The following is a 25,719-nucleotide window of genomic DNA, read 5'->3' as shown; positions in this document are numbered from 1 at the left end:
TTTTTAGTTACCGTTGGTTGCCAGCGATCCTCTGAGTTGATTCCAGGTTTTCATGAAGATCCTGATGTATTTCTCATACCATTCTTTCAGTGAAACTGCACACATGAAGAAGCCAAATATTTAATCCCAAGCGTACAGATGTCAACCACAGACCAGAACACGACATAGGTGTTAACATCAACGGGTGTCACGTGTGAAGGAGATTTTCCCTCTTTTAGGAATACTCAATCATTGTCTCCTTACAGGTTAAAACAACTCACCCCCTGGCAGGCAGGTCTTTAGACTGCCTGTTGCCAGCTATTTTACTACGACATTTCTGAGAAAGAGGTAATTACGGGTTGCATGGAATTTTGTATGTCTTGTGTGTGTGAGTCATGCAATTGAAAAAGCTGAGAACTGCTGGTGTGGACAGTTTTGATACCTGCTTTCTGACTGCGAAGAAATTCTGCAATGGTGCCATAAGTCAGCTCAGCAATGTTTTGAAACTTTTTGACCAGATCCCTCTGGAGTGTGAGGATGTCAGGAAGGTGCTTCACCAGTTGGACCTCTGCCTCCTTCGAAAAACAAAAACAGTAGTAGTGTGTTTAGATAATCATTTGTTAAATGGACATCATGAATTGATGAAGCATCTGAAAATCTGAAAAGCCACAATTTATTAAGCACACTGTTGTGTCACCAGGACAATCTTGGTATATCAGTTTACGAATGTATTTTCATATTTCAGTGCAGGTTTTCTAGCGGCCAAAATTATACTGATTCATAGAAATTATCAGACCTTAGATAAACAACTCCAACATGTTTGTAAGTCACAGAAATTGTACTGTATACTTCTAAACAGAGACTGCAAGTCACTGTTTAACCCTCTAAGCTCAAGGCAGTTTTCCTGGCTGTTTTTTCTGCCCCTGTCTCATTTTTACTTACTGTGGGCTCATTGTATACTGCAATATAAAGTCCTGCACCTCCATGTAAACAAGGCCCCTATGGCTAGAAGCAGAGTGCACTCAAAAATGTCTTCAGTGCACCATGACATAGTTATGTCATAAACAAGAAAAACAAAAAACTGATTAGTTATTTTTTGAAGACAGAAAAATGTTGACCCTCAGGTGTTACCAATACTAGAAAAAAGGTGGCTCTACATACAATTGATATTTTACTTCAATTTTGAATTTGTTTCCATACTTGTCCTGTCTGCTCTCTGCACAGCCTGTAGTTTCTCCCAGTCCAATCAAAAAGTCCTGATTTTTTGTGACATGACTGTTGGTCACAGCTGAGTCACGAACTTCTAAGTTGCTCTGAAAAGAGCTGAATCTTTTGTTTTCTACAGAACTTAGTTATCGCAGTTTATTTGTGGCAAGTTTTTTTTTTTTAAAGAGCTATGTAGAATAAAATGATTTTGATAAAATATCATGATGTTAAACTTAGATTCGTTTAATGTCCCCATCATAACTGAAAACTGCACCTGATTAGTTTAAGGGCCATCCATTCTTTCTGTTTCTCCTATGTTGTTTCAGGCTCTGTTAATCGGTGTCAATTTGGACATGTTTTTCCTTTTTTAAAAAAAAGCATGCCTTTTAAACCTGCCAGTGGGTTTCGGGGTTCAGAGAGTTAAAAGGGAAAAACAACAAGGTACTTAGTGCACAAGTGGAACATAATATGGTTATGACACATTATTTTGGGAGCAGCTATGTAAAACCTGTTATAATTGTTTTTAAATGAGGAATTGCATATTCAGTCACTGTTTACTTACCCTATGCAGAAATCTCCACAGCACTGGCAAGGTGTCTTTGCCATCACTTTGCTCCACAATGTGAGTGAGGCTCAGCAAAGACACTTTCTCCCTGCAGCTCCACACAGCAGAACCATGGATCAGAGAATTTGGGGGAAGTGAGGCCAAAAAGAGATGAGGATCGCCAAACATAAGCTTCATGATTGGCTTGGCAGAGATGCGAGAGTCACCCCGGATGAATGTGTTCACTTCCTTTAGCTGTCTATCCAAGTGCTGTAGAAGAAAAAAAACATGTTATGCATGCATCTCATACACACATATAAGGCAGAATTGTGTTCCTGAAATTAGACTATGTGCTTTTTTTGTTCCCTTACAGGACAGAAACAGAGCTAAATTTTGTCTACCTTCAGCTGAGGTGTGATGATGCCAGCGCTCACTTCCATCTCCCATCCATTTCTGGCTTCTTTGGTGGAGAGCAGATTGTCGTAGGGAACAGGCCCTGAAAACAGAACCAGCATGTTTAACAGTGGAATGTAGTCCAATGAATCTAGCCTTTCACAGAGTTTACAGCTATTTTAAAGTGTAATTAAATTACCATATCTTCACAAGTCTATTTAAAACATTAGAAATACCACAGAATATTCATTAAATACCCGTAAATAATGTATTTGTTGATTTGTATTTCTTAAAATTACACCACATAACTTAACAATTTCAGAATATCCCTGTTACAAATCAGCTGCAAAATGGCACCATAGCATTTCTGACCTCTACAGGTTGTATATTCTACTCGTGTGATTCTTAAAATATACAGCAAGGGAGGATAAAGGTTAAAAATCAACCAAACAACATGAAAAATAACTGCATCATATATGTAGACTATAATCACATCCACACAACTTTGGTCTCTTCAAATATTCACACAGGATATTTAAAAGGTTTAGAGTGCTGTATAATTATTATTAATAATTCGGAGGTTCTAAGTTGTTCCCTACATTTCTGCTGCTGGTGGAGTTCCAGGAGGCTGTTGGTGAGCAGGTGAACAGCGCTGATTGTGTCATCTGTCCCTTTCCCCAGAGATCTGATAAGATGCTTCACGTCCTTCCTCAGGTGTGCTAGTAAAAATGCTCCTGTGTCTGGGACTGGAGGCTTGATGAGGGCAGAGATAGACTAGAAACACAAAAACCAGTAGATGACTCCAACCTCTCTTATGTAAATAGCATAATATCAACAGTGATGTACTACTAGGGTAATGCAAAATGTTTAAAAAAAAAAAAAACAAAAAAAAAAAAACTCATATATATTCTATGAAACATTTGTAGTTGTAAAAAGTAACACCTAAGCTACCTGTGGGTAGCTCCAGGCTCCAAGCAGCATGGCCATGTGAGTGAGCATGCGGACAATGGTAAATGGAACGGGGGAAAGGCTCTTTGTGTCCAGCATGTCTGGACTGTCCCTGCGTCTGGGGTCACCAAGGATGTGGCCTCTCTGAGTGCGGTCACCCCTGTAGGAGACAATAAATAAATAAACATGAATAAAAGGAAAATATACACAAATTAAACTTTGGCAATAATTTTTTTTCCCTGCTGAATTTTGTAGACAACTTACTGCAACTGAGCAGGCTGAAATCCCGGCACGGGCAAGTGGTTGTTTCCTCCGATCACAGCATTACAGTCTAAACAACGACTTGTTTGCATAGGCTGCCCACACTAAAGAAACAGATGTGGGAAACAAAAAAAGTCATTCAAAATAAGTAAAAAGTGCTAGAAAGAAAATCCCACTACAAACCTACTATAATTCGGACTGAACATGATATACCTCGCCAATGGTGCAGGGGTGACCATTTGGACAATCTGCAGCAGAAAAAAAAAATGACAGTGTTTGTGAAGGCTGCATAGCATCTTCAATTGACATACTTCATACGAAAGAGTATAATATTTTGTTTATTACTTACAGTACCACTGCAATGGACCCATAGCTTGTTGAGCCACTGCTAACATGTCCTCTGGCATGGTGGGCAAGAAAGCTGCCTGTACCAACAGACAAAAACATTCAATTGACTTTAGAGAAAGAGGAGGCACAGTTGCCATCAATGTCAACAGCTATTTTGCATACCTGCATGGTGGCAGGTGACAGTGCTAGCTGCTGCAGAGGTGCTAAGATCCCCTGGTTTCCACAGAGCAAGACAGCCGCCAAGTGAATGGTTAATTCCACTGACACACACTGCGCACCAGAGACCCCGGGACCAACAGTCAGAGGCCCAAGTTGGTTGGTTACCAAAGCCTGGGCAAAGGCTTTAACCTCTGGGCTGGTAAGGAGTTTGGATGTCTGAAAGTAAGTCATCAGGGCTTCTAATTGCTGTTGGTACAAAGATACATAAAAATGCAAATATTGTTAGGAAACGAACTGAAAAATATGACTTGAAAAAAGTTAGATGACAAACAAACATTGTTTTATACAAGTAGTTTGCAAAGAAATTCAGATTTCAGTTTCGTTACCTCTACAAAAGTATGTAGATGTGCTGAACCAGCAGTGATTAAGATTTTCTTGTGGTGATACAAGTTCAAAGCATATCAAAACAGCAGCTGCACTAAAGAAAAGTTTAAACCACAGATTCCTTGGCTTTGTTGAGATTTCTGAGCACAGATAACTGCTGGTTGTCAGACAGCACAATGTAAAAACTTCTCTCTTAGAAACAACACCAAGTATTGTATGATGGTAGAAAATCTACCAACACAGTAAATCAAAACTACTTAATAGTGCACAGATCTAGTCAATTCATACAAATGTAATATATAAATATAACACAGATTTAAGCCTGTGCAGTTCATCTGTCTTTTTTTTTCAGGAAAACACATGCAGTGTACAGTTTGTATTGTTCAGTGGATTCAAACCACAACATAGTTAAAAGATAAATGGAAGCAGTTTATTTGTGGTCATTGGCACACACAAGTTCAAATTTTTGTCAACAAAAAAGATAATATTTGTCATATGTGAGCTAATTCTATATACAGACAGCTCATTAGGTCTTCATTTAGGAACCTACCTCAGGTTTGGGATGAAAGCTAACATTGGTGTCTCTGTATAGAGTGGTGACTTCTCTGTACAGTGCCAGCAGAAGGTAAACTGTTTTCCACTGTGGTAGGCATCTGCAAGCCTGTGAAGAAAATGCAAAAGAAGCACAACTCATGTAAATATGCATTTAAATGTAGAGTTCTGACTGGATACCAGTCCATGCATTTATTACTTCGAGGCTGTACTATTGCAATTTGTTACTATCAGGATGTCCCAATAGCTCCCTGAAAAACCTACAGTTGATCCAAAATGCTGCAGCGAGAGTACTGATGGGAGTTAGCAAGAGAGATCATATTTCTCCTATATTGGCTTCTCTTCATTGGCTTTCTGTGAAATCACAGAATTTAAAATCCTCCTCCTGACATACGACCAATGTCCACCGTATCTTAAAGACCTTATAATACCATATTATCCTAGCAGAACTCTTCACTCTCAGACTGCAGACTTACTTGTAGTTCCCAGAATATCTATAAGTAGAATGGGAGTCAAAGCCTTCAGTTATCCGGCGCCTCTCCTGTGGAACCAGCTCCTAGTTTGGGTTCGCAAGGCGGACACCCTCTCTATTTTTAAGACCAGGCTTAAAACCTTCCTTTTTGACAAAGCTTAGCTGACTTGGGTGACCCTGAGAGGGTCAGTTGGAGTCTGCATATATGGGCACAACTGACTCCTTCTTCAATGTCCCTTAGTTATGCCCCTAGTTATGCTGCTATACGCTGTTAGGCTGCTGGGGGACCTGTCTCGATGCACTGAGCCCTTCTCTCATTACCTATGTATGGACTATTTATACCATTATTGCATTGATTTCACTTTGTGTTCCTCTGTGTTCTTTCTCCGAGTGTCCCTTGTCCCAGAGCTGAATGCTTCTGATCTGTGGTTGCTGTCCCACCAACAGGCTTCTCTCCCTTCCCCCGTTCCTCTCCTTCCCCCACCCCCTCTTCCTCTTCTTTCCTCAACCCAGTTGGCCAGTGGCAGATGGGTCCCCTGATATGAGCCGAGTTCTGCTGAAGGTTTCTTCCCATTAAAAGGGAGTTTTTTCTTGTCACTGTCGCCTTAGGGCTTGCTCTGGGGGTTCAGGCATACGGATTCTGTAAAGCGTCTTGAGACAATCTGAATTGTAATTGGCGCTATATAAACAGATTTGAATTTAAGTGAATACTGAGTTACCAGCAACAAAGTGATGTCATATTACCTCACAAGCTTCGTCCAGCCCATCCACTTTGCCTTCCATAACTCCTCTTGCAACAGCATCTCTGATAGTCTTATAATCTTCCCCACACACCAGATACTGGTCTATTGGGGCGGTTTCTTCATTCTGATTGCAATAAAGGTTGAAACATAAATTTTAATCAGTGCTAGCATGACTTTTAAATCACAACCTTGCTGTCACTGGGTCACTAACACTGAAAATCACATTGTAAATAACTGAACCTTTTGCAGAACTTCTTCAGGGAAGAGCCAAGACATTTGGTCTACTTTGAGGAGCTTCAAGACAAACTCTACTCCATGTTGGCTGCAGATCTTTCGGATCAAATAGATGCGATACCAGTCATTGCCACTCTGCCTACACAAGTTCACCACACTGGTAAGGAAGGCTGTGGTTCCACGTTGATCACCTTCCTGAGAGCCTGGTTTCAGATTAAAAAGAGAAAGAAGGATGAAATTTTTTCATGAAATGAACACATTCATAAAGGGAAACAAGTTCTAAATGTGTTGACACTCCATTAAAAAGACACACCTGCGGCTCTCAGTCTATCTAGGATGAAGCCTGCGGTCATATCCAGGTCCATACGCACTCTAGCCACCTGCTGCAGGTACTCCACAGTGGCTGTTTCAGCAGACTGACCGTGTGATTGCAGGAAGTCAGTCAAGAAGACACTCTCATCCTGTAAACATGCATGCTGATCTGCAGTGGACCTGAACTGCAATCTCTCAAACATGGAATCCTGAAGAAATAAAAACAGTTAACCAAAAAAGATAACAACAAACTGCATGACAAAATAACATGCAGCAATCCACTTGTGGATTTAATTTCGGTGCACCTCCAAGCAGTTAATATACAAGCAGTAGAGTTCAGTTTTGTCTGTCTCCTCCAAGATGTTGCTCTGCTCAACTGCCGTCAGATGCTGTTGCAGGTAGACTTTAACTTCATCGAAGCTTTAAAAAAGTGCGAATTGAGCAAAAATGAGACACACCACTACAAATATTACATACATAATTATTGCTTTGTGCAATGTGTAACACAGCAGCTCACCTATACTTCAGCAAGAGTTTGAGCACCACTGACCGAACCACTGGATTTTTATCCACAGAGTCATCAAACGGAGAGAGCACCTTTGTCAGGATTTGTCGCTTATCTGGCAAAAAAAAAAAAAAACAAATGTAATCAAATAAAATATTCAGAGCTGAGGAAACATACTTTGTCACAGAGACATGGATGTGTTCTGTTATACCTTTGAGGAAGGGAATACTGTTTGCCTCCACCATGAGCAAGGACAGCAAATGAAGAATGACTGCTGAACCTGGCGGACAGTTGTCCTTGAAGCACATAGTAGACACCAGGTCTATGAAGAAAGCATTGCACTGCTTCCTGAACTGAGCGTGTTGGTTGATTAGAGTCCTGCATAAAACAAAATTACACATATGTTTAATAAAATGTGTCAAATGCCAGGGTCATACAGAATGAAGGTAACTATGTTTTATAGAAAATTAAAATTAGCACAGACTGCATCACAATATTACGTGATTGGAAAGAACTGCATTGTATCTTTGCATGTCATGAGAAACAAAACAAATCAAAATCAGTTTATTATGTTCTAATCTACATTCAGTTACCAACCTTATTTCATCTGTAGGAACCATTGGGAAGTCTTCACTAACTGGTTGCATGCAGAGGGGACAGTACATCTGACCAGGGACCAGCCACTGTTTGATACAGCCTACACAGTAGATGTGTTCACATGGCAAGCAGAGTGGATCTTGAGGGTGTCCCATACACACTGGGCACAGAGTGAGACCAAACCTAGATAAAAACATAAAATAACAGCTGAAGACCCAGGCCTTCTGTGGGAACTGCATAGATGCTGCATTATTCACCAAATTAAATTTAAGGCCTCGTAAGCCCTTTATAATGTCACATTGAATTAATTTTTATGACTTTCAATGGCTATACCAGTGAAAGACTAGCAAGAAAAACACTGGGGAATCTAAGTCCTAAAATTACATCGAGTGCATTAATTTAAAGGCATTCTAGTTCTGCCACATTGTCAGTACATCCCACCTGTATTTAACCACAACTATTTGTAATGTAATGTAATGTAATGTAATGTGTTAACTTTAACGGGGCTACAGATAAGCAAAAAAAAAAAAATCATGTGAAATTAAGTGGAAAATATCTTTAAAAAAAACACATACACTTTCTTGCAATGGTGACTGAAAAAATTATTGAACAACCTCCAGCAAGAAAACACTCCTACCTATACAAGTGAGATCTAAGCTCAAAATCTTCTCCAAATATTTTCAGTAGGGCCGAGACTTTAATGCATTAATCTTGATTAATAAATTACAGACAAAAAAAAGAAAAGCACTCAGAGAGCGCAGTACTCTGCCAAGGTTGCTCACTCATTGTATGATTTCCAATGGATAAGTCCCGATAAGTCCACAGTGGTGGATTTGTAGTAGGATTGCAATCATGAGATCGTCAGCAGGCAGCTGACGTAGCGTTCACTTGTAGTCATAGTTACAGTGACATGGTGCCGCTATCTCGCAATGGTACAGAAATCTTTAACAAATCCGTGGATCCAGACTATAAGCCACATCACTGCCAAAATCTTATCAGGTCAGGTGGTCCTTGTGTCATTTCTGACCTTCCCGGAAAATTTCGATCGTCACGTAACTCCGCCGCGTTCCTTGGTAAAGTAAGAACGCGTCAAAAAATAATGCATTTAATCGCACCTTTCTTTGTTCCCTAATTTCTGGCACACCGGTAACACTGATGCACACAGAGTCCAGCCTGGTAGGTGGCGGTAATGCATCTAAAGTCTGTTTGCCAGCCACTAACAAAATACACAGGTAGTACTGAGTGATATCAGTGCAAAAGAAAGTTTGGTGAACTGTTAAGGAAGATGAGGCTGCATTGAGCTTGTTGGGCAGAAAGTTAAAACTTCCTGATGGCAGCTTGGAAAAAAGCGTGGTTGTGTGCAAATTGTGCAACAAGGAGTTTAATTGTCAACGCAGCCCTTCATGCCGACGGTATCACCTCACTGTAAAACAAGTTTCTGTTCGCACCAGAACCAACGTTAGCTTCATCAGTCCTGGTACAGGCAAACAGTGTAGCCATCCCACAATAGACCACTTTTCAAGACAATGAAAGTGCTTGAGTTTACAAAAAGTCTTAAAATGTTGAATATGATCGCTATAATTGGACTTTGATTTTGCAGTAATCTGTGAATGTAGTAGACAGAAGAAAAATGCACAGATAAATATAAATACAAACATTTTTGTTGTTTAAGTTCATGTATATGTCTATTTATCGATTCAGTCATCAACCGAAATTTATTTGAATTGAAAAACTTTGCTCATTTTGTCAAATATTGCTATTTGACAAAAGTATGATTCATCACAATTCATTACAAAGACTCTAATTGATTAGATAGTTTTTTTTTTTATTCACGTCCCACCACTAATTTTTAGAAATATAGACAACCTGCTATAACGTAAAGTAGAAGAAATGCAGATAAAAGGCAACAGGTATAAAGATGAGTCTTTACCTGAAGATGCGTTCAACGGCTCCATCTTTGCAAGTTTTGAGCAAACCTATTACTGCCTCAAATGTCTGCTGTGTTTTCAGGTCTGAATTTTTTTCCAGTATCTTAAAAGGGAGAGCAGAGGTAATACATTTAGTTACAGATGGAGCAATTATTGTAGTTGTTGTGGTAGCAGTTTTATGGTATTTATCTATGAAAAAAAAAACAACCTGGCCAAGCCCTCGTGTATTCTCCAAAACAACAGGTGCCAGCTTTCTCTCCAAATCCTCAATTTCCAACAACATGTGCTCCACGAACAGTGAGAGAGAAAATATTCGATTCCATCCAGCTCTAAAAACACACACACACAATAAATTACTATCCATCCCAATACAGCTCAAGTACTGTAGTTACTCAAAAACCCCACACCATTTGAATAGTTTTTATTAAGTTGGACTTACTGGACCCTGCTGACAAACATCCTATTCCTCTCTCCATAATGTCTCACACTGTCCTCTGAGCAGATCAACTCAATTGGAACCTGAAGTTTCTTCACCCGTCTCAGCCAGGCTTGTCTTTGGGCATCTGTGTCCAGGACTGTGGGCTCCAGGTATTCCACACATGCAAAGGCAGCATACACATCCAGCACCTTGGAGATAGGGGCACACAAGCACTACATATTACAGGCTACTAAAAGAAGAACTTGCACTCACTACTACCAACTCATAAATACGTTTGAAAGTCAACATTGTGCATGACAAATACACAGACATTTAATAAAACAGAGAAAATATTCATGCACTGAGGCTCACCAGTTCATCCCCATCTCTGGCTCGAGGATTTCTCAGGAGGTCCTGAGTAACCTGGGGTTCAATGCAGATCATTCTGGACAGGTTCTGCAGCCGGTTTTTGAACTCATGATAAGCAGAATGAACCCATGGAAGAGATATCACGGTTTCTGTGTAATTTAGCTGCAATCGCATCTCACGGACGCAGCAATTCAAAGCACCACACAGGAGCTAGAAAATCAGATAATATCCATTAGTTTGTATGTACACACACACACACACACACACACACACACACACACACACACACACACACACACACACACACACCATCAGACAGATGCAGCCTAAAATTTAAGGACTCTAAGTATTACAGAAAACCAACCTGCAGATCCTCCTGGCAAGTGACATTCATTGTCATAGAGATGAAATCCTGGAGGTAGCGATGAAAAAACTCTGCCTGCATCTCTGGGTCTGATTTTGCTATGTAGCGTCCCAACGGAGTCTTCCAAAAGAAGTCATCGAAGTCTTGTTGTGTTTGCCCTAACAGACATATACATTTAATGTAACACCAAAAATGCACAATGCCTGGAGATTATTTAATAAGAGGCCTTACCTTCATGTTGAAGTACATGAACCCAAAGTTCTTCCAGGTAGTCCTTAATCCTCCAACTGAAGGGCATGCTGCAGCTCATGTTCCTGTTTTGGGCAATGTAGTTCTGCACAAGGATTGTTCTTTTCTCAGAGCTGTGAAAAGTTTAAATATGCAAACAGTTTAGTAAATATTATTAGAAACAAGAATTTGACACCAGTGCAAAATTACTACCACTTACCTGTGGTCAAGTGTCAGGTGTGAGATGTCCAGCAGCTGATCATTGCCAAAGATATCTAACCACAGCCTCTTAACAGATTCACCACAGTGTCTATCTAGCAGGAGGTCCAGGTTTTGGTCGCGGTCAATGACTGCAACAAGATGTGCCAACAGGGGGACAACCACAGCCTGGACACGCTTCCATAAAGTGTGCCTGTGATGAACCCAAACTTAACAATACTTTCCACAAAAAATAAGGATTGTATAAGAAAACAGAAAACAGACATTGAAGCATTTACCTGAAGGTGCCTCCCTCTTGTAAGGCATCAATGTTTGAGGCCTCCTTAAGGACCCAGTTGCTCTTGATGGATGAGATGGTGTTGCCTTCATGAGTCACCAACAATGAGTGAAGATGATTCTTCACAATTTGTAGAAATTCACCTGGCCACGGGTAGATTGAATGATCAGCACTACACAACTACTGTAACCAAAAAAAGTACTAAAATATATTGGTATTCTCACCTGCTATTTCATCATTGTCACTCAGGAGCGTCAGAAGGATCTCAACTCTCTGAGTGCTGCGGAGACCACTTTCCACCTGGTCTCTCAGCATGCTGACAGCATTCTGTACACAGCTTCGCAACAGTGCCATGGTGTCCACAACATTATCCCAGCTCTGCAGAGGGAGGACATACAGATTAAAATCAAGTTTCTGATTGAACCCAGATTAAAATACATCTTTTAGCAAAAGAACAGCGTGTAGACAGAAGAAAGCAAACATATTTTTAAAATTTGTGTATTTTAAATGTAGATTTTCAGTTTAAATAAAAAAATATAGTATATGTTTGTGATTTTCGCACAATATAAAATATGTGAAATACATTTTGCCCATACTCACATTTTCCTCTAATTCTGCTGGCTCCTGCTCATTCTCAGTGTACATGTCATCTGTGTCCATAGCTGTAAAGAATTTTGTGATTTAAAGCACAGAGAGATTTCAAGATGAAAAAAATGAAATGGAGGAATACCTAATCTAATCTAGCATAAATGTATATAATTTATCAACCAGTTACCCTCAGGCTGATTCATCTTTGTTTCAAACATCTGACTGATTGTCATGTTTTGCAAGGTTTTGATGTCTGAAACAATGTCTTTTGATCGTCTGAGGTCATCGATGTGAACAGATCTCCACGGGCCTGTAAAAATGAACATGTCTCAGATTATTCTCCAGTCTGTAAACAATGAGATCAAAATGTACATTCACAAGTTATACTAACAATACCTCCATAAAAACCAATGTAGGAAGTTCCTCCTTCCATTCTTGGCAGCCTGGTGATAAAGTACACAAACACTTTGTTTCCCGTGCTCTCCTGACTTGTCTTGTTGATTTCGTTTATTGATGAATACCTGAAAACAAATAGCAAAAGTCAATATGGCAAAACCTCACAAAGGTGAACACCTCACAGAATGGAAATGTTGCACCTACTTTGCAGATGCAATAAGATTGGCACTATGAGAGGCTTCATCAAAATCGCACTGAATGATAAGGATCTTGTTGCATTGTCCAGCGGTTCTGCTTCCACTCTCTGCTATGAGGAAGTTCCTACAAGAAAATAGTGATTTAAATTTTAGACTGGGATCATACTATAAGATCATAGTCAGCCAGCTAAGTATATTCATGCTTAGAATTAAATTAAATGCTTTTTCTGAACATAAAATATTGACTTTAAACAAAATATAAAAATACAGATGTCAAATTATCTGAATGGTTCTCAAGCAACCACAATAAAGCGTAAGACTGGTAACAGTAAGCTGTGTCTCATCTGTTTATGACATGTTTACTATACAAGTAAACATACTAATGTTTACAAAGTGTAGTTCATCTTTCGTAGCCTATTTCAGGTTAGCTTGTTATAATCATCTCGAAGTGTAAATTATATATTGAACAGTATATCAACAAACCTGATCTTCTTCAGGAAGGAGTGCTCCGTGTCAAACTGCTGGAGTGAAAGAAGCTCAATGCTATGCAGCATTTGCTCCAGTGGTTCCAAGTCAAATGCAGTCAAAAGTCTGGAGAATGTTGACACCTATGGTTGGAAATTACAATTAAACTTTTAAGCACCTACCACTACAATGATACATGTAAATTTGGCAAAACAGCTATAGCATTACCTCTGTGAAGTAGGAGCCGCAATTGACTTCTTGCCTTGTATGAGCGAGTATGTAGTCAGCCAAGCAGTTGTTATTCTGCTCTTCAAAGTAGACCCTCCCAAGATATTCACTCTCCACTTTTGGAAGGCCCGTGCAATCCAGCCGCACCACTGAGTCTGGTGTTGCACATTTGAGCAATATGAGTTTTGCCTCATCAAGCACTCTTCTCTCAGAATCTGAGCTTTCCAAATTGTCTTTCTGCTTCTCTATTGCTTGAAGGACCACAGAAGCACATGTGTCTGAGTGGTAACCAATGAAGACATCTGGGGGTTGATACTTGTATGTCTGGACCACTGCTGAATGCTGACTGCTCAGGGAAACAAAACGTTGAACCCATCTCACCAGTTCCTCCACCATCCTTTTCTGCTCAGTTTTGAGGACAGTGTGAATGTCCAGATAGTGTTTCTCCAGCCGGTTGATTAGAGGTATTGGGAACTGTTTGTAGACCACCTCTCTTTCTTCAATGACAATCAGCCTGAAGTCTTTGTGCACCCTGCATTTGACACGATGGGTTCCCAGTCCAAGGTCCACATATTTCTGCCCTCCCAAGCACACGTAGTATTGGTTGAGAGCATCATAGAGACTTTCATAGAGGTTCTGCAAGTTTAGGAGCACAATTGTTTGACCTGTCTCCATGCATATTTTTACTCTGTTGATGTTGCGACAGATTTGGGTATACTCCTGGTCTTTTGGGAAGCTGGATCCAAAGATTATCTCTGGTTGACCACTTTCTGAAAAGAAGGTTTGCTGCAAGATCTGTAGGGCTGCATAGTTTTTTGTTAGCACCAGGAGGTACCGACATTCTTCTTCCTGTCCAACTGCCTGAATGTTTTCTCTCACAAACTCAATGGCACTGATGTTTTCCAGGTTTGGTGCCATCTGCAGTCTTTTAGTGAAGACAGCAACTGCATCTACATCATCCCTGCCACTGAAATTTCTCAACACTGCCTTCACGGTCTCCTCTGCAGTTGGCTTCCGTTGAGAAGCTTTGGCCACTGCGAAGATCATCTTGATCAAGCTGTAATAGTCACGCAGGCCAAAAAAGCCTTTGCCTTGTTTACGGCAGATGTTCAAATAGGCTCTTGCAAAGGGTTGGAAAAAGTCCCTGACTTTCTCTAAAACCATTGCATCAGATGAGCATATGCCTTTAGCACTCTCAATGAGTTCCCTCTCGTCCGGGTCACCACGGGAGACAAAAATGCCTCTGTTCATCTTCGCAGGATCTAGTGCCCAGTTGGAGATGCCAATGAATCCAACCTTTTTGTGCTGTAGTGGTTCATCATCAATGCAGCCCTCCTCTAGCAATGGGTGAAGAGTTTTCAGTGGCATCTTTGGAGAGTCCTCAGCCAACCCAATCTCATCAAGAACCACAACTGAAATGTACTCATCCAGGTTTTTCCCCTCCTGAAAGCGTCCACATTGCTTGAAGGTATTAATGATGCCCTCTGGCGTTGAGTGAGGGCTGCACTGGAAAGACACCAAATGGACCTGTTTGAGCATTTTGTAGAGGTCAGAATGAGCAGCTTGGCCTTGCATTGCATCTGCCACCAGAGTTTTAGATAGAGATTTTGAACTTCCAGGTTTTCCAACTAGGAAGAGAGGGATTCTTAACTCAATGCAGAGAACCATCATGAACACATTCTCCTTGAGGGCGCTGTTTCTTGCAATAGTATCACCCATTGGCACGCCACTCAGAAGCAAATCTTGCATGAGTGAGATTTCCTGCATCACCTTTGCTGGGCTGTATGCTGGTGGCAGGCCTTTGCTGATTTTTTGTCTGTATTTGTCCTTATTTTCTAGGCAGGCATGGTAGCACATTCCTATAGCCATGACCAAAGACCAGAGAACAGGGTCTCTGTTCTCAGACTGTCTCTGATGCCGTTCTTGCTTCTCAGCATTCTGTTGACTCTCAAATTCTTCTAGTTCTGCAAAAAACATGACGTGATTGTCATAGAACCAAACAAAAGCCTGCATGCAACGCTCTACATCTCTCAGGCTAACAAAGCTGCATTCATCCTTTCTTGTCCGCATGTACTTCTGTGAGGCTGAAAGGACATCAGTGATACACTTGATGTAACTTCGATCAATTTTTTTGCTTTCAACCACTCTTTGCACAATCTGCTGGATGTATATTTTCTCTGTGTGGTCATTTAACTGTCCAAAGTCCCACACCAGAGGAATCATGCTTGGTGGCAATGCTTGAACTCTATACACTAACTGGCGGAGAGGGATAGACCCAAGCTTTTCATCAGTCTCTTCAGCTCGAACTCGGTATCCAAGGCCTGCAGATTCTAGCCGTTTAATCATCTCATCTGTGTGCTTTCGGTAAGGGTTGCATGCAGCAATAATCTGCAATCCACAGTTGGATGTCAAACTTTCCCCCTTGACCGTCTTGTCACAGAGAACCTCCTTAATGCTGCTGATGGCCTCAGTAGTGTTGGCCTCATCAAAGAAGAGAACAGAGTCAAACCCATAGTCTGTTTTGTTGATCAAAGCAATGTCTTCAGCTTCTCTGACTTTGCTGTAGATCATCTCTGAAGTTGTTCCTCCATGCACCTTGACCAGTTTCATGTTCTCAGTGGCCACTCCACTTCTCCGTAATTCACAGAGGAATTTGATGAGTCTTGTCTTACCGCACCCTGTCTCTCCCATGATAATGACAGGGATGCCACATCTGAATCGCATGTGGATTGCCAGCATTTTCAATATGTTGTCAGTGGTAAGTTCATATGTTTCATCGGGGTCAAGAGGCCACTGGATACCAAGAACGTTGCAGAGTCGCTCGATTTTTTCGCCTCTTGGAAGGCAATCGAAGTTGATGTTGAAAGGGACTCTCTGTAGCTTTAGGCCTTCATACAATGCCCTCGTCATAACATTCTTCTTTATAATTCTTCCAGAGGAAGGCTCAATGGCATCAACAGAGTTCTGCTCATTGGGCTGGAGATGAAAACCAATAAAGGTCATGGACACGTGGTCATCATTAAAGAAGATGTATGGATGTGGTTCTGTTTCCCATCTTTTTCTGATGAGAAAAGGAGCCAAGTCTTCATCTCGGACACCAGTGAGATCAATTTGTAGCCTGCCAGGACTCTGGTCAGAGATGCTGAGTGATGGAGAAGCAAAGTCCTTTGCCATCAGAATCATGAAGTCCACCACAAAGGTTTTGAATCCACTTAGTGTGTCTCCAGTAAAAGTGGCATCACAAAAAACAGATGTCTCACAGTCTTTAAGCTGAAGGTTAAGGAACCATGTAAAATTTCTCAATTCTGCCCAGGATGGATCCATAATGCCGCAGTGCATGAGGAGCATCTGCAGACATTCTACGTGTGACCCTTCAACCTCCTGGTATGTGAACACATCTAGATCACTGTGGTTATGAAACCGTGTGAGATACTGGTATGGCCGCTGAAAGGCTTCACTCCTGAATTCTTCTTCATCCATCAGCGGGTCATCATTGCTCACAATAGCAGGGTCTTCTTGCCTCCTCATCTCTAGCATCAGAACCTCTTTGGGTGGTCGGCAGAAAATATTGGGGAAAACGTCTGTGAATGTGCTGTTCACAGTTTGAGCCTGTGCAGAAAACAGACATGACAGTACAACCTAACGTAAGCCACAGCTTCAAATCAGATAACAAATGGTAAGTATTTGTGTCAAGTGCTTGTAAAAATTCTTACCTGCCGTAAAGCATTTCTAGTTGACTTGACAGTGGGCTCTAAAATCTCAATGACATACAGCTGCTTGTCATTGCACTTCCACATCTTTCCCTCAGAATCCATCAGATAGCGCAAAATCAACAATTTGAAAAGGAACTCACAGAGACCTTTCTGCACCTGATTAAAAAAACAGTTCAAACACAGTATATGTAAGCTGTCAAGACATGTACAAATAAAAAGGTTATATTACACAAAACTAAGCACTAACTTGAGACTGATCATTACCGTTGATGTGACGTCAAAATGGAACATCGTCAGTTCTTTCCTTATAGGGGTGTCCAACAGAGATTGAAGAATGACATTTTCATCAACGTTAGGTTCGCTCAAACGAATGCATTTCATCAATGATTGCTTTTTGGTTGAGCGCTTCAGTTTTTCATACAGCCTCTTGATGTAGAGAGATTTACCTGCAATTAGAAAAGTTCATTATGCCAAGTATCATTTCCCTATAGGTAAAATTTACCAATATGAAATCGTTCATATACTTACCAACACCAGCCCTTTTGGATGAGATGACACCAACGCAGAGTCGGTCTTTAAATGCAGCTGCAGCACTGCACTGATCTGCTGGGACAGCATAATGTTTGTGAAGGTAACTCTGGATCCTCGCCAGTGGCTCCTGGGGAACCATGTGCAATCTGTACTGGCTGAAGGCGGATGGAAGGTAGGCATGTTCTCGTTTTGAGCTGCAAATGATGACAAGTCTGTAGTCTTTAATACTCTGCATTTTCATTCGTTGAAAAAAGTTCTCAACTTTCGAGCTCACTTCATAAGTGAGGAGATCTCCATACAGTAGAGAGTATATCTTCTGTCCACTGTAGCCTACACTAAGGCAGCGTCTCAGGAATAGCTCCACCTGCTCATACGGCGTTGAGGAGTTGCACAGGAGAACTTCATCATAGGTTGGAAGTGACTCATCTTCACTATTCATGTAAATGGAGATGCAAGATGTCAATACTTCATCATCTGGGCAAACAATGAGGTTTGGGTTTCCAGAGGCCAGACCTTTGGGTAGCTGTCTCTTTACGGAGTTCCCAATGTTATCATCAGAAATGTCTTCATCGCCGTCGTCTTCTTCATTCTCGTTAACTTTGTTGGCTAGTATTTCCAACAGCCTTCCAAGACTTTTGATATCAAGGATGTGTGGGAGAAAGCTCTTCATGTCCTTCATATAAGCATTCCATATCCGATCAAAATTTTGCAAACCATTTGCTTGTTCCACAAGACTTGACAGAGGATCCAATTCATTTGTTAAGTCTGGGTCCCCTAGATTTCTGCTGGGCATGACAGCAAAAGTCTGAAATTCAATGTCCTCATTTTGCTGTTGTGGTTTGATTAGGATTTCATACTGAAGGGCATGCCACACTTGCCTCAGATCTGAGGATGTGCAGTTTGGCTTGATGAAGGAGAGCATCATAAGAACCTGGTCATCAACACTAGCCACATTTTGTTGAGTGAGCTTGCTGCATAGGTAGACTATCTGTTCAGCTGTGTAATAGTTCAGAAAGTAATGCTGGGATCTCTGTTTGTCTATAAAATCCATCCAGTAGTCCAGACATTTTTCCATTTTTCGGCAAAGTTCAGGAAGCTGCTCCTCTATGCTGCCCTCCACAATGACACTGAGAACAGTGCCCAGGTTGAAGTCCATCATAATGCTGGGTTCTTGGCTATTTAAACGGCAGTGGATTTGCACCTCCCAGTATCTGAAGAGAGGATTCCCAGCCGTGTAAAGAGCAATGAATGCTTCAGCTAGTCTTTGAACACTGGCAAAAACCTGAAAAAAGATTAATAAAAATAAAACAAAAAAAAAATTACATTCAGATGCAAATGTTTTATACAGGATGTGGAATAATTCAAAGATAGTTTTCAGAGATTGAGGTAATAAGGCTGACTGAGAATTATGTACTGAATTCTGAGTGCAGCAAATCATCTGCTCCTTTTGAATTTAAAGAAAACATTAAACTCCCCGCTTTGACATTTCCTCTGATGAACATTTAGTCTATATCTCTGCCCCTATTTCACATGGGTCTTGGTCACCTCTCTGACCAAATCCCTTCTTACTTGGTTACTTAGAGTGGCAACCAAGACCTGGCAGTACAAAACCTATTCCACTTCACAATTTTTAATAGCCACTGTGCTCTGAGAAATGCTCTAAACTGAAAATGGTTGTATATCCTAGCCCTAATATGTTCCTCACCTAATTTTATTGCGCAGATATACAGAGAATTCCTTGGGCTCTATGGCTACATTTTTTAATTGTTGATGGTACATATCTCACGACAGCTTGGACCTTCGCAGCTAAAGGTCTAGATACTTTAGCAAACAGGAGATTTTTGATTTAAAGGGATCTTAATTTGCGGTATATAAAAAGAAGAATATTTCCATATACCTCTGCAAAGTGATCAACTTCATTCTGCCCTTGATCCCCTTTCCCAGACATAAGCATGAGTTTGTTCTGCAGCTCCCTAAGGTCCTCAAGAGAATAGGAGCGCATGTGCTGGCCCTCATCGTGCTCCTCTGGAATTTGCAGCTTCAGGGCTGTGTCAAGACTCAACTAGATTGAAAAACAGAAATACAATCTCATGCACAATCTTGAAGGATGCACAAATAACCTTAATGGTGCATTGGCATAGGGATGCAATCATCTTTAATGATATTATTTACCTTTTTTGCACCTTGTGCGCTGATCAGGTAGATTCCCTTGTTGTTGATGGCTGATGCTAATGAAAGAGATGACAGCTCCACAGACCCATGACTGTCCTTCACAGTCCTCAACCATTCCAAATGACGTGCACTGTCCCGCTACAATAACAGAAAATATTTTTTAATTGTTCATTGTAATATCCATTTTCTTTTCTATTATAAGCTTAAGGTAGGGTACTATATGACACTTCCATCCATAAGAGTACCTGTAGCTCATTTAGTACTTGTTCTATTATTAATATATTTCTGAGGTATATCTCAAATAATATCATACCTAACAAGGTATTAGTAAAGTCTGTACATAAGAGTAAACAACCTCAATCTCTAGAATGCTCCTTATTTATGCACAAATACATGTACAAATATTCATAAAAACTCACTAGCAAAGTACACTGGTGTCCACTACTAATTAGCTATACCAACACTATTATCTTTAAGAACATCTTCGGATCAAAGGATGAACTGTATTCAGTTTATCCTATTGCTATGTTCATTAGTATCACTAGAGGATATCTCGTACCAGTTTTTTTGGCAGGTTGCTATCATTCTCCAAAGCTCTCCAGAGCTTTGTGAGCATTTCCTTGAAGGCTTGAAAACCAGAGTCTGGTTTGAGTTCATAAAGCACTGACGAGTAGCCGAGGACAGCATCATGGAAGCAAGCGACACGATCCACATCCATGTCATTCTCTCCCGCAGAGATGGAAGCGATGTCAACAAACACCTTCAACTCATTGATATCTAAGAAAAAGTTATTCATTTTAAAAATTATTTTCATAAATTTCTTTTAAAATAGCTGTTGCAACCAAATAGTACCATTACTTACCTTCAAGAGCATCCTTCACCCATTTTACAAAGCGTCCTCTGACTCCAAGCTCCTTTAGGCACAGTCTGCGGGGCTCTGTGATGTCCACCAGAACCCTCTTAGCCTGCATCAACTCATTGTCAATGCGGCTGAGGGTCTCTTTTTGAAAATCTGCATGAATCTGACAGGAGAGCAGAGTCAAATATGAAGTTACCTTTGCCCACTAGTAACTATCAGTCACTGATCACTGGGAGTCATGCACGTATTACTTGTAACAGAAAACACTGTTCTGTAGTTTTAAATCAATTGAATGACTGTACATACATCTATGCATTATCACTACTTGTCTTCAAATAAAACAACTTCATGCACATATAGTATGCAGAAGGAGGTTTTCTCTTTTTTTTCATTTTGTTCTACCAATACTAGAAAAATGATGACTATATATTATATATATTATCATTTGATTTCACACATGCAGGTTTTGATAAATGATAATTTTGGAAATATTTTCAAAAGCCTCAATGCCTTTCAAACTTGTCTGCAGGTTTTGTGCTTCAGATGGTTTATGGGTACAATACAGTGTAGTAAGTATAAACATAACTACTTACAACTTTTGTGAGTGTCTCAAGCACTCTGAAGTCCCCATGAAGACAAAGCGTCTCTTTGACCATCATGATAACCTGAGCTGAAGCCACAGCTAGATGAAGCTCATGATACTGCTCGATCTGTTGAACCCTGCTGTGGATCCACTGTTTGTCTGTTGATTTATCAACTCTGCACATGATGTCCAGGTCCTGTGCAAGCTCTATGTACTTGCCCTTGTAATCTCTGAAAAGCTGGTTGATCTCTTCCAGTCGTATACTGCCATTCTTCAGACGAGTGTAGATGTCTTTGTAATCCTCAAAGCAAGCCAAGAAAATGTCATCATACATCACTTCAAGGGTTGCATTAACAGCTGCTATTGTGTGCTCATCAGGATCGTCGTCTTTAATTTCTTCAGAGGCCAGGAGTTTGGCTTGTTTCTCCCAACACATTTTGAACACATAACTGTCCTGGAATGTGTACAGGACCTCTGCCATTTGTCTGATATCTTCATCCAGATTGAAGTAAGTGACAATGCCAGCGTCTGGAGAGGGCAGCTGATCAAACTGGTGAACCTCCATGAAATGATCCAAGGGTGTGATCTCAATGTTGACTTTTTGGGTATCTTCAATTTCGGCGATGTCGACTATCGGGGAAATTCATGAAGTATATATTAAATTTGCAGCAATTACATGATTAAACTCAAACTGATTAAGTTTTCTGATACAGTAAACATACCTGTCATATGTTCTTCTAGTTTGTGGCTCATTATTAAAAGGACATCGACGAGCTCCTTTTCATGGTACACAGCCTTTACTTCATCTTGTCTGCATTGCAACAGCCTCCTCATTTTGGCACCATCCTTGAATTGGCCATTCTCAGACAGGCAGTCTGTTATTATCAAATCGCACACACACGCGCACGCGTGCACACAGACACACACACACACACACACAACTATCTTAATACAAGAAAAGCACTCAGAGAGCGCAGTACTCCACCAAGGCAGCTCAATCTTTGTATCATTTCCGACAGATGAAATCTTTAATAAAAAATTACCTTGGCTGAGCACAGGTGTGTTGTGCACGTGTACGTTATGTACAAATACCGAATCACGTGACCTAAATATGTAGCTGGCGGCAGGAATTAATGGGACTCGGGAACACCCCCACAATTTAATCAACTGTTACTTGTACGATTTGTGACAGAAGTCCCGCTGGATTTGTTGTAAGATCGCAATCATGTGATTGTCAGCGCGCAGGTGATGTAGCGTTCACGTGTTGTCATTGTTACAGTGACGCCGTGCTGCTATCTCGCAATGGAAAATCCTTAACAAATCCATGGATTCAGACTATAATCCGCCTCACTGCCAAAATCTAATGAGGTGGTCCCTGTGTCATTTCTGACCTTCCCTGAAAATTTCATCCAAATCCGTTCATCTGTTGTTGAGTAGTGTTGTGCAGACGAGATTTACGTAGGCTGATCGTCACATAACTCCGCCGAATTCCTTGGCGGAGTAATAACACTCATTATTATGACTGTGTACACATTTAAACCACTCGAGAATCTTTGATGACAGGCATACAGTTATTACCAATCTTTAGCAGGTCTAAGAAGACGTCTCGCCTCTCCAGAATAATGTTGAGCAGGCTGATCTTAATGTTTCCTAGGACCAGTTGATTGTTCATGGCTGTGAATGATGATATGGCTACAGCAATTCTGTCCCTTGCATCGGGAGAGAGCTTCTCAATCAGCTTTTCATCTGCGCCTGTAGTGACAGAAGTTGCACGTCAGTGTTTTACTTAAATCCACCCAATGATTGCAGTGCTTGTCTTGTGCCACAGTTATAAATTGAGGCCTGGTTACTACTATTGGAAAGTGTTTGACGTTATTAAATTAACTAGTTTAATTAGTTTTTTGAAGTGTTCAAGTTTTAAGATTTTTCTTTAGGAGATACCATGTAGTTGGAAAACATCTTTGGCAGCAGTCCAGGAGAGGAGGTGCTGAAGGACCACTTCTTCATCTTCCTGAAAGTTCCCTTGAGTATCTCTTGGCCAGGATTTTTGGATAATGGCAGAGATGAGTTTCCCAAACTTCCAATTTATCTTGAACCTCTCAAACAGTTTGCCTTCAGACTTGGTCTGCATATGATGTTGAACAACAAGAAAAAGACGTTTCATCTTTAAAATACATGCAAGTAACCTGTGACTTTTGCACAACCTTGAATTTCTACATACAAATTCTTGTAAAGCACTTTTAGCAGCATCTCTCATTGTTGACTATGGGATAATACTAGTGTATAGCCAGGACTGCCAAAAGTTATGCCACGAATACATGTAAATGTTAAAAGTGAATGAGAAGTCTTCATACCTGACACAAAGACGTTACAGCCTCAAGAGCACATCTCTCAATACTAGCAGCAACATGTGGATGGGAACCACTCAGTTCCTCGATCTTTGTGCAGTAGAATTCAATTTGATCCAGAGAAGATTCCTAAAATCACAGTCAACATAAACAAATGAAATATTTTGCACTTTAACCAAAAGTAACTCACAAACTAAAAATTACAAAGCATGCATCACTTACCTGTTTATACTTTCCCTCAAAATCCTTGGTGAATGTCTGCCTCCACTCTTTTGTGTATTCTTCATCTTTGAATTGGATGGAGATTATGTTGTGCCACATCTGTAAATCACAGCTAATTAAAGCTCAGTTTTTCAGCATTATATACCAAAGACAGATATGTGTAACAAAATTTCTCACTTCAATCTCCTCTGTTGCTTTAATTTGGTAGAGTGATGTCAGACCCCGGTTGAGCAAACTCTGTCTGAAAGACCGACTGATCCAGTCTCTCATTATGACCATTGCCTGAGTGGTCACCAAGTCTTTTGCGTATCGTTGCTCTCTGTCTCCTTCTTGAGATTCCTAAATGTAAAGTTTTAGTTCATATTTAAATAAGCAAGGGGTAACTGTCCTGAACTGCCTTGCATCATACGATACTTTACATACCTGTTGTTTGTTGCATCGAACAAAGTCTGACACTGATGCCACGAGATTCATGCATGCTACAGGAATACCAGGGTAGTTTTGAGTATATGATGCTGGTTTGACCCCTTTGCAGATCTTTTCTAACAGTCTCACTGCTGTTGCCAGGCACTCTGTCCGGTAAGTCTCTGTAAAATATCTATAATAAACAAAAAAAAAGACAGGATAAATACTTCCATATGTGTAATTCACTTTGTACATATTCAAATGGAAATATTCAAGGAAATTAATATGGAAATATGAAACAGCTGACATTAATAGCATTGTTATAACCAATCAAAATATGACATTGGCAATAAAAGCATAACACATATCACATAAATATTTGCAGACATCAATATTGTAAGATGCAACATACAATTAACTGCAAAGTCAGGTAAAATGCGGTCTATTTGATTACATTTCAACCAACAAGTACAACTTGTGTGTCTACAGACTTCTTCATGCCAGTACTATTCAATTAAAAATGAGTAAGGAGTAAATCACCTGTATTTTTCCTCAATAAGACGGACTTGGATATGTGAGAGAATGTCAGATACTGCCTAAAAAACAGAAAATCATGAAGATTAATTGACTGAATGAACATCATCATTAAAAATTCTTGATTCTCAGTGGCAGGGAGGTGTGCATGTACTTCTAGTTGGACATTTTAACCATACACCTATGTCACAGCTATTTGCAGTTCCAAGGTAATGATTCACTGTGAATTAAATGACAGCAAAGAAAGAAACACAAGGTATGCCCTGATGCTGAGAGAAAACTGGCCAAGGTCAAGAGTCAACAACAAGACAGCCAGAAGGTTGGGTTAAATGCACTTGGGCTTTCCAACAAGACAGTGACTCCAGACACACATCAAAAGTGGTAAAGAAATGGCTAAATCAGGCTAGAATCAAGGTTTTAGACTGGCCTCCCCAAATTCCAGACTAAAACCCCATCTGTCTAGTTTTTTCGTCACTGTAGTCTGTGTCAGAAAGCTAATAAATTTAACTGAGCTGAACCAACTCTGTCATGAGGAGTGGTGAAATATACAACCAGACATTTGCCAGAAGCTTGTGGATGGTTTCCAGAACCACCTAATTAAGGTGAAAATTGCCAAGGGACATTTTACCCCAAATTTATCATTGCTGTATGTACACACATGGACAAAATTGTTGGTACCCCTCGGTTAATGAAAGAAAAACCCACAACGGTCACAGAAATAATTTGAATCTGACAAAAGCAATAATAAATAAAAATTCTATGAAAATTAACCAATGAAAATCAGACATTGCTTTTGAACCGTGGTTTAACAGAATGATTTTAAAAAATAAACTCATGAAGTAGGACTGGACAAAAATAATGGTACCCTTAACTTAATATTTTGTTGCACAACCTTTTGAGGCAATCACTGCAATCAAACGATTTCTGTAACTGTCAGTGAGACATCTGCACCTCTCAGCAGGTATTCTGGTCCACTCCTCATGAACAGACTGCTCCAGCTGTCTCAGGTTTGAAAGGTGCCTTCTCCAGACGGCATGT

At 40.4% G+C, this 25,719-nt stretch overlaps 1 protein-coding gene across 3 annotated transcripts in view; it reads right to left on the bottom strand.

The window, feature by feature from the left end:
• Positions 1-25,719, bottom strand: part of rnf213a (ring finger protein 213a) — a 40,924-nt gene that overhangs the window by 3,974 nt on the left and 11,231 nt on the right. For all 3 annotated transcript variants that reach the window (XM_023286749.3, XM_035955643.2, XM_023286750.3), the window contains exons 12-60: positions 24,688-24,743; positions 24,166-24,340; positions 23,920-24,081; positions 23,743-23,841; positions 23,527-23,649; positions 23,114-23,297; positions 22,751-22,924; positions 21,895-22,047; positions 21,183-21,802; positions 20,593-20,752; positions 20,290-20,507; positions 19,731-19,868; positions 19,456-19,620; positions 17,556-18,840; positions 17,292-17,473; positions 17,028-17,183; positions 13,315-16,923; positions 13,105-13,229; positions 12,629-12,745; positions 12,425-12,549; positions 12,216-12,338; positions 12,041-12,102; positions 11,665-11,818; positions 11,442-11,583; positions 11,165-11,356; positions 10,948-11,078; positions 10,717-10,874; positions 10,356-10,562; positions 10,005-10,192; positions 9,774-9,894; positions 9,568-9,668; positions 7,638-7,820; positions 7,252-7,418; positions 7,053-7,155; positions 6,841-6,955; positions 6,537-6,744; positions 6,230-6,426; positions 5,991-6,113; positions 4,773-4,883; positions 3,842-4,084; positions 3,681-3,756; positions 3,545-3,579; positions 3,335-3,435; positions 3,074-3,230; positions 2,722-2,896; positions 2,131-2,225; positions 1,748-1,999; positions 422-554; positions 12-95 (exon numbers count right to left, since the gene is read on the bottom strand). In XM_023286749.3, the coding sequence (XP_023142517.2) occupies positions 12-95; positions 422-554; positions 1,748-1,999; positions 2,131-2,225; positions 2,722-2,896; positions 3,074-3,230; positions 3,335-3,435; positions 3,545-3,579; positions 3,681-3,756; positions 3,842-4,084; positions 4,773-4,883; positions 5,991-6,113; positions 6,230-6,426; positions 6,537-6,744; positions 6,841-6,955; positions 7,053-7,155; positions 7,252-7,418; positions 7,638-7,820; positions 9,568-9,668; positions 9,774-9,894; positions 10,005-10,192; positions 10,356-10,562; positions 10,717-10,874; positions 10,948-11,078; positions 11,165-11,356; positions 11,442-11,583; positions 11,665-11,818; positions 12,041-12,102; positions 12,216-12,338; positions 12,425-12,549; positions 12,629-12,745; positions 13,105-13,229; positions 13,315-16,923; positions 17,028-17,183; positions 17,292-17,473; positions 17,556-18,840; positions 19,456-19,620; positions 19,731-19,868; positions 20,290-20,507; positions 20,593-20,752; positions 21,183-21,802; positions 21,895-22,047; positions 22,751-22,924; positions 23,114-23,297; positions 23,527-23,649; positions 23,743-23,841; positions 23,920-24,081; positions 24,166-24,340; positions 24,688-24,743 (12,163 nt within the window). The remainder of the gene's footprint in view (positions 1-11; positions 96-421; positions 555-1,747; positions 2,000-2,130; positions 2,226-2,721; positions 2,897-3,073; positions 3,231-3,334; positions 3,436-3,544; positions 3,580-3,680; positions 3,757-3,841; positions 4,085-4,772; positions 4,884-5,990; positions 6,114-6,229; positions 6,427-6,536; positions 6,745-6,840; positions 6,956-7,052; positions 7,156-7,251; positions 7,419-7,637; positions 7,821-9,567; positions 9,669-9,773; positions 9,895-10,004; positions 10,193-10,355; positions 10,563-10,716; positions 10,875-10,947; positions 11,079-11,164; positions 11,357-11,441; positions 11,584-11,664; positions 11,819-12,040; positions 12,103-12,215; positions 12,339-12,424; positions 12,550-12,628; positions 12,746-13,104; positions 13,230-13,314; positions 16,924-17,027; positions 17,184-17,291; positions 17,474-17,555; positions 18,841-19,455; positions 19,621-19,730; positions 19,869-20,289; positions 20,508-20,592; positions 20,753-21,182; positions 21,803-21,894; positions 22,048-22,750; positions 22,925-23,113; positions 23,298-23,526; positions 23,650-23,742; positions 23,842-23,919; positions 24,082-24,165; positions 24,341-24,687; positions 24,744-25,719) is intronic.

Source organism: Amphiprion ocellaris, chromosome 19, assembly GCF_022539595.1.
Source record: "Amphiprion ocellaris isolate individual 3 ecotype Okinawa chromosome 19, ASM2253959v1, whole genome shotgun sequence".
In the NCBI taxonomy this organism is placed as follows: Eukaryota; Metazoa; Chordata; class Actinopteri; family Pomacentridae; genus Amphiprion; species Amphiprion ocellaris.
This window is presented reverse-complemented; position numbering and strand designations above follow the sequence as displayed.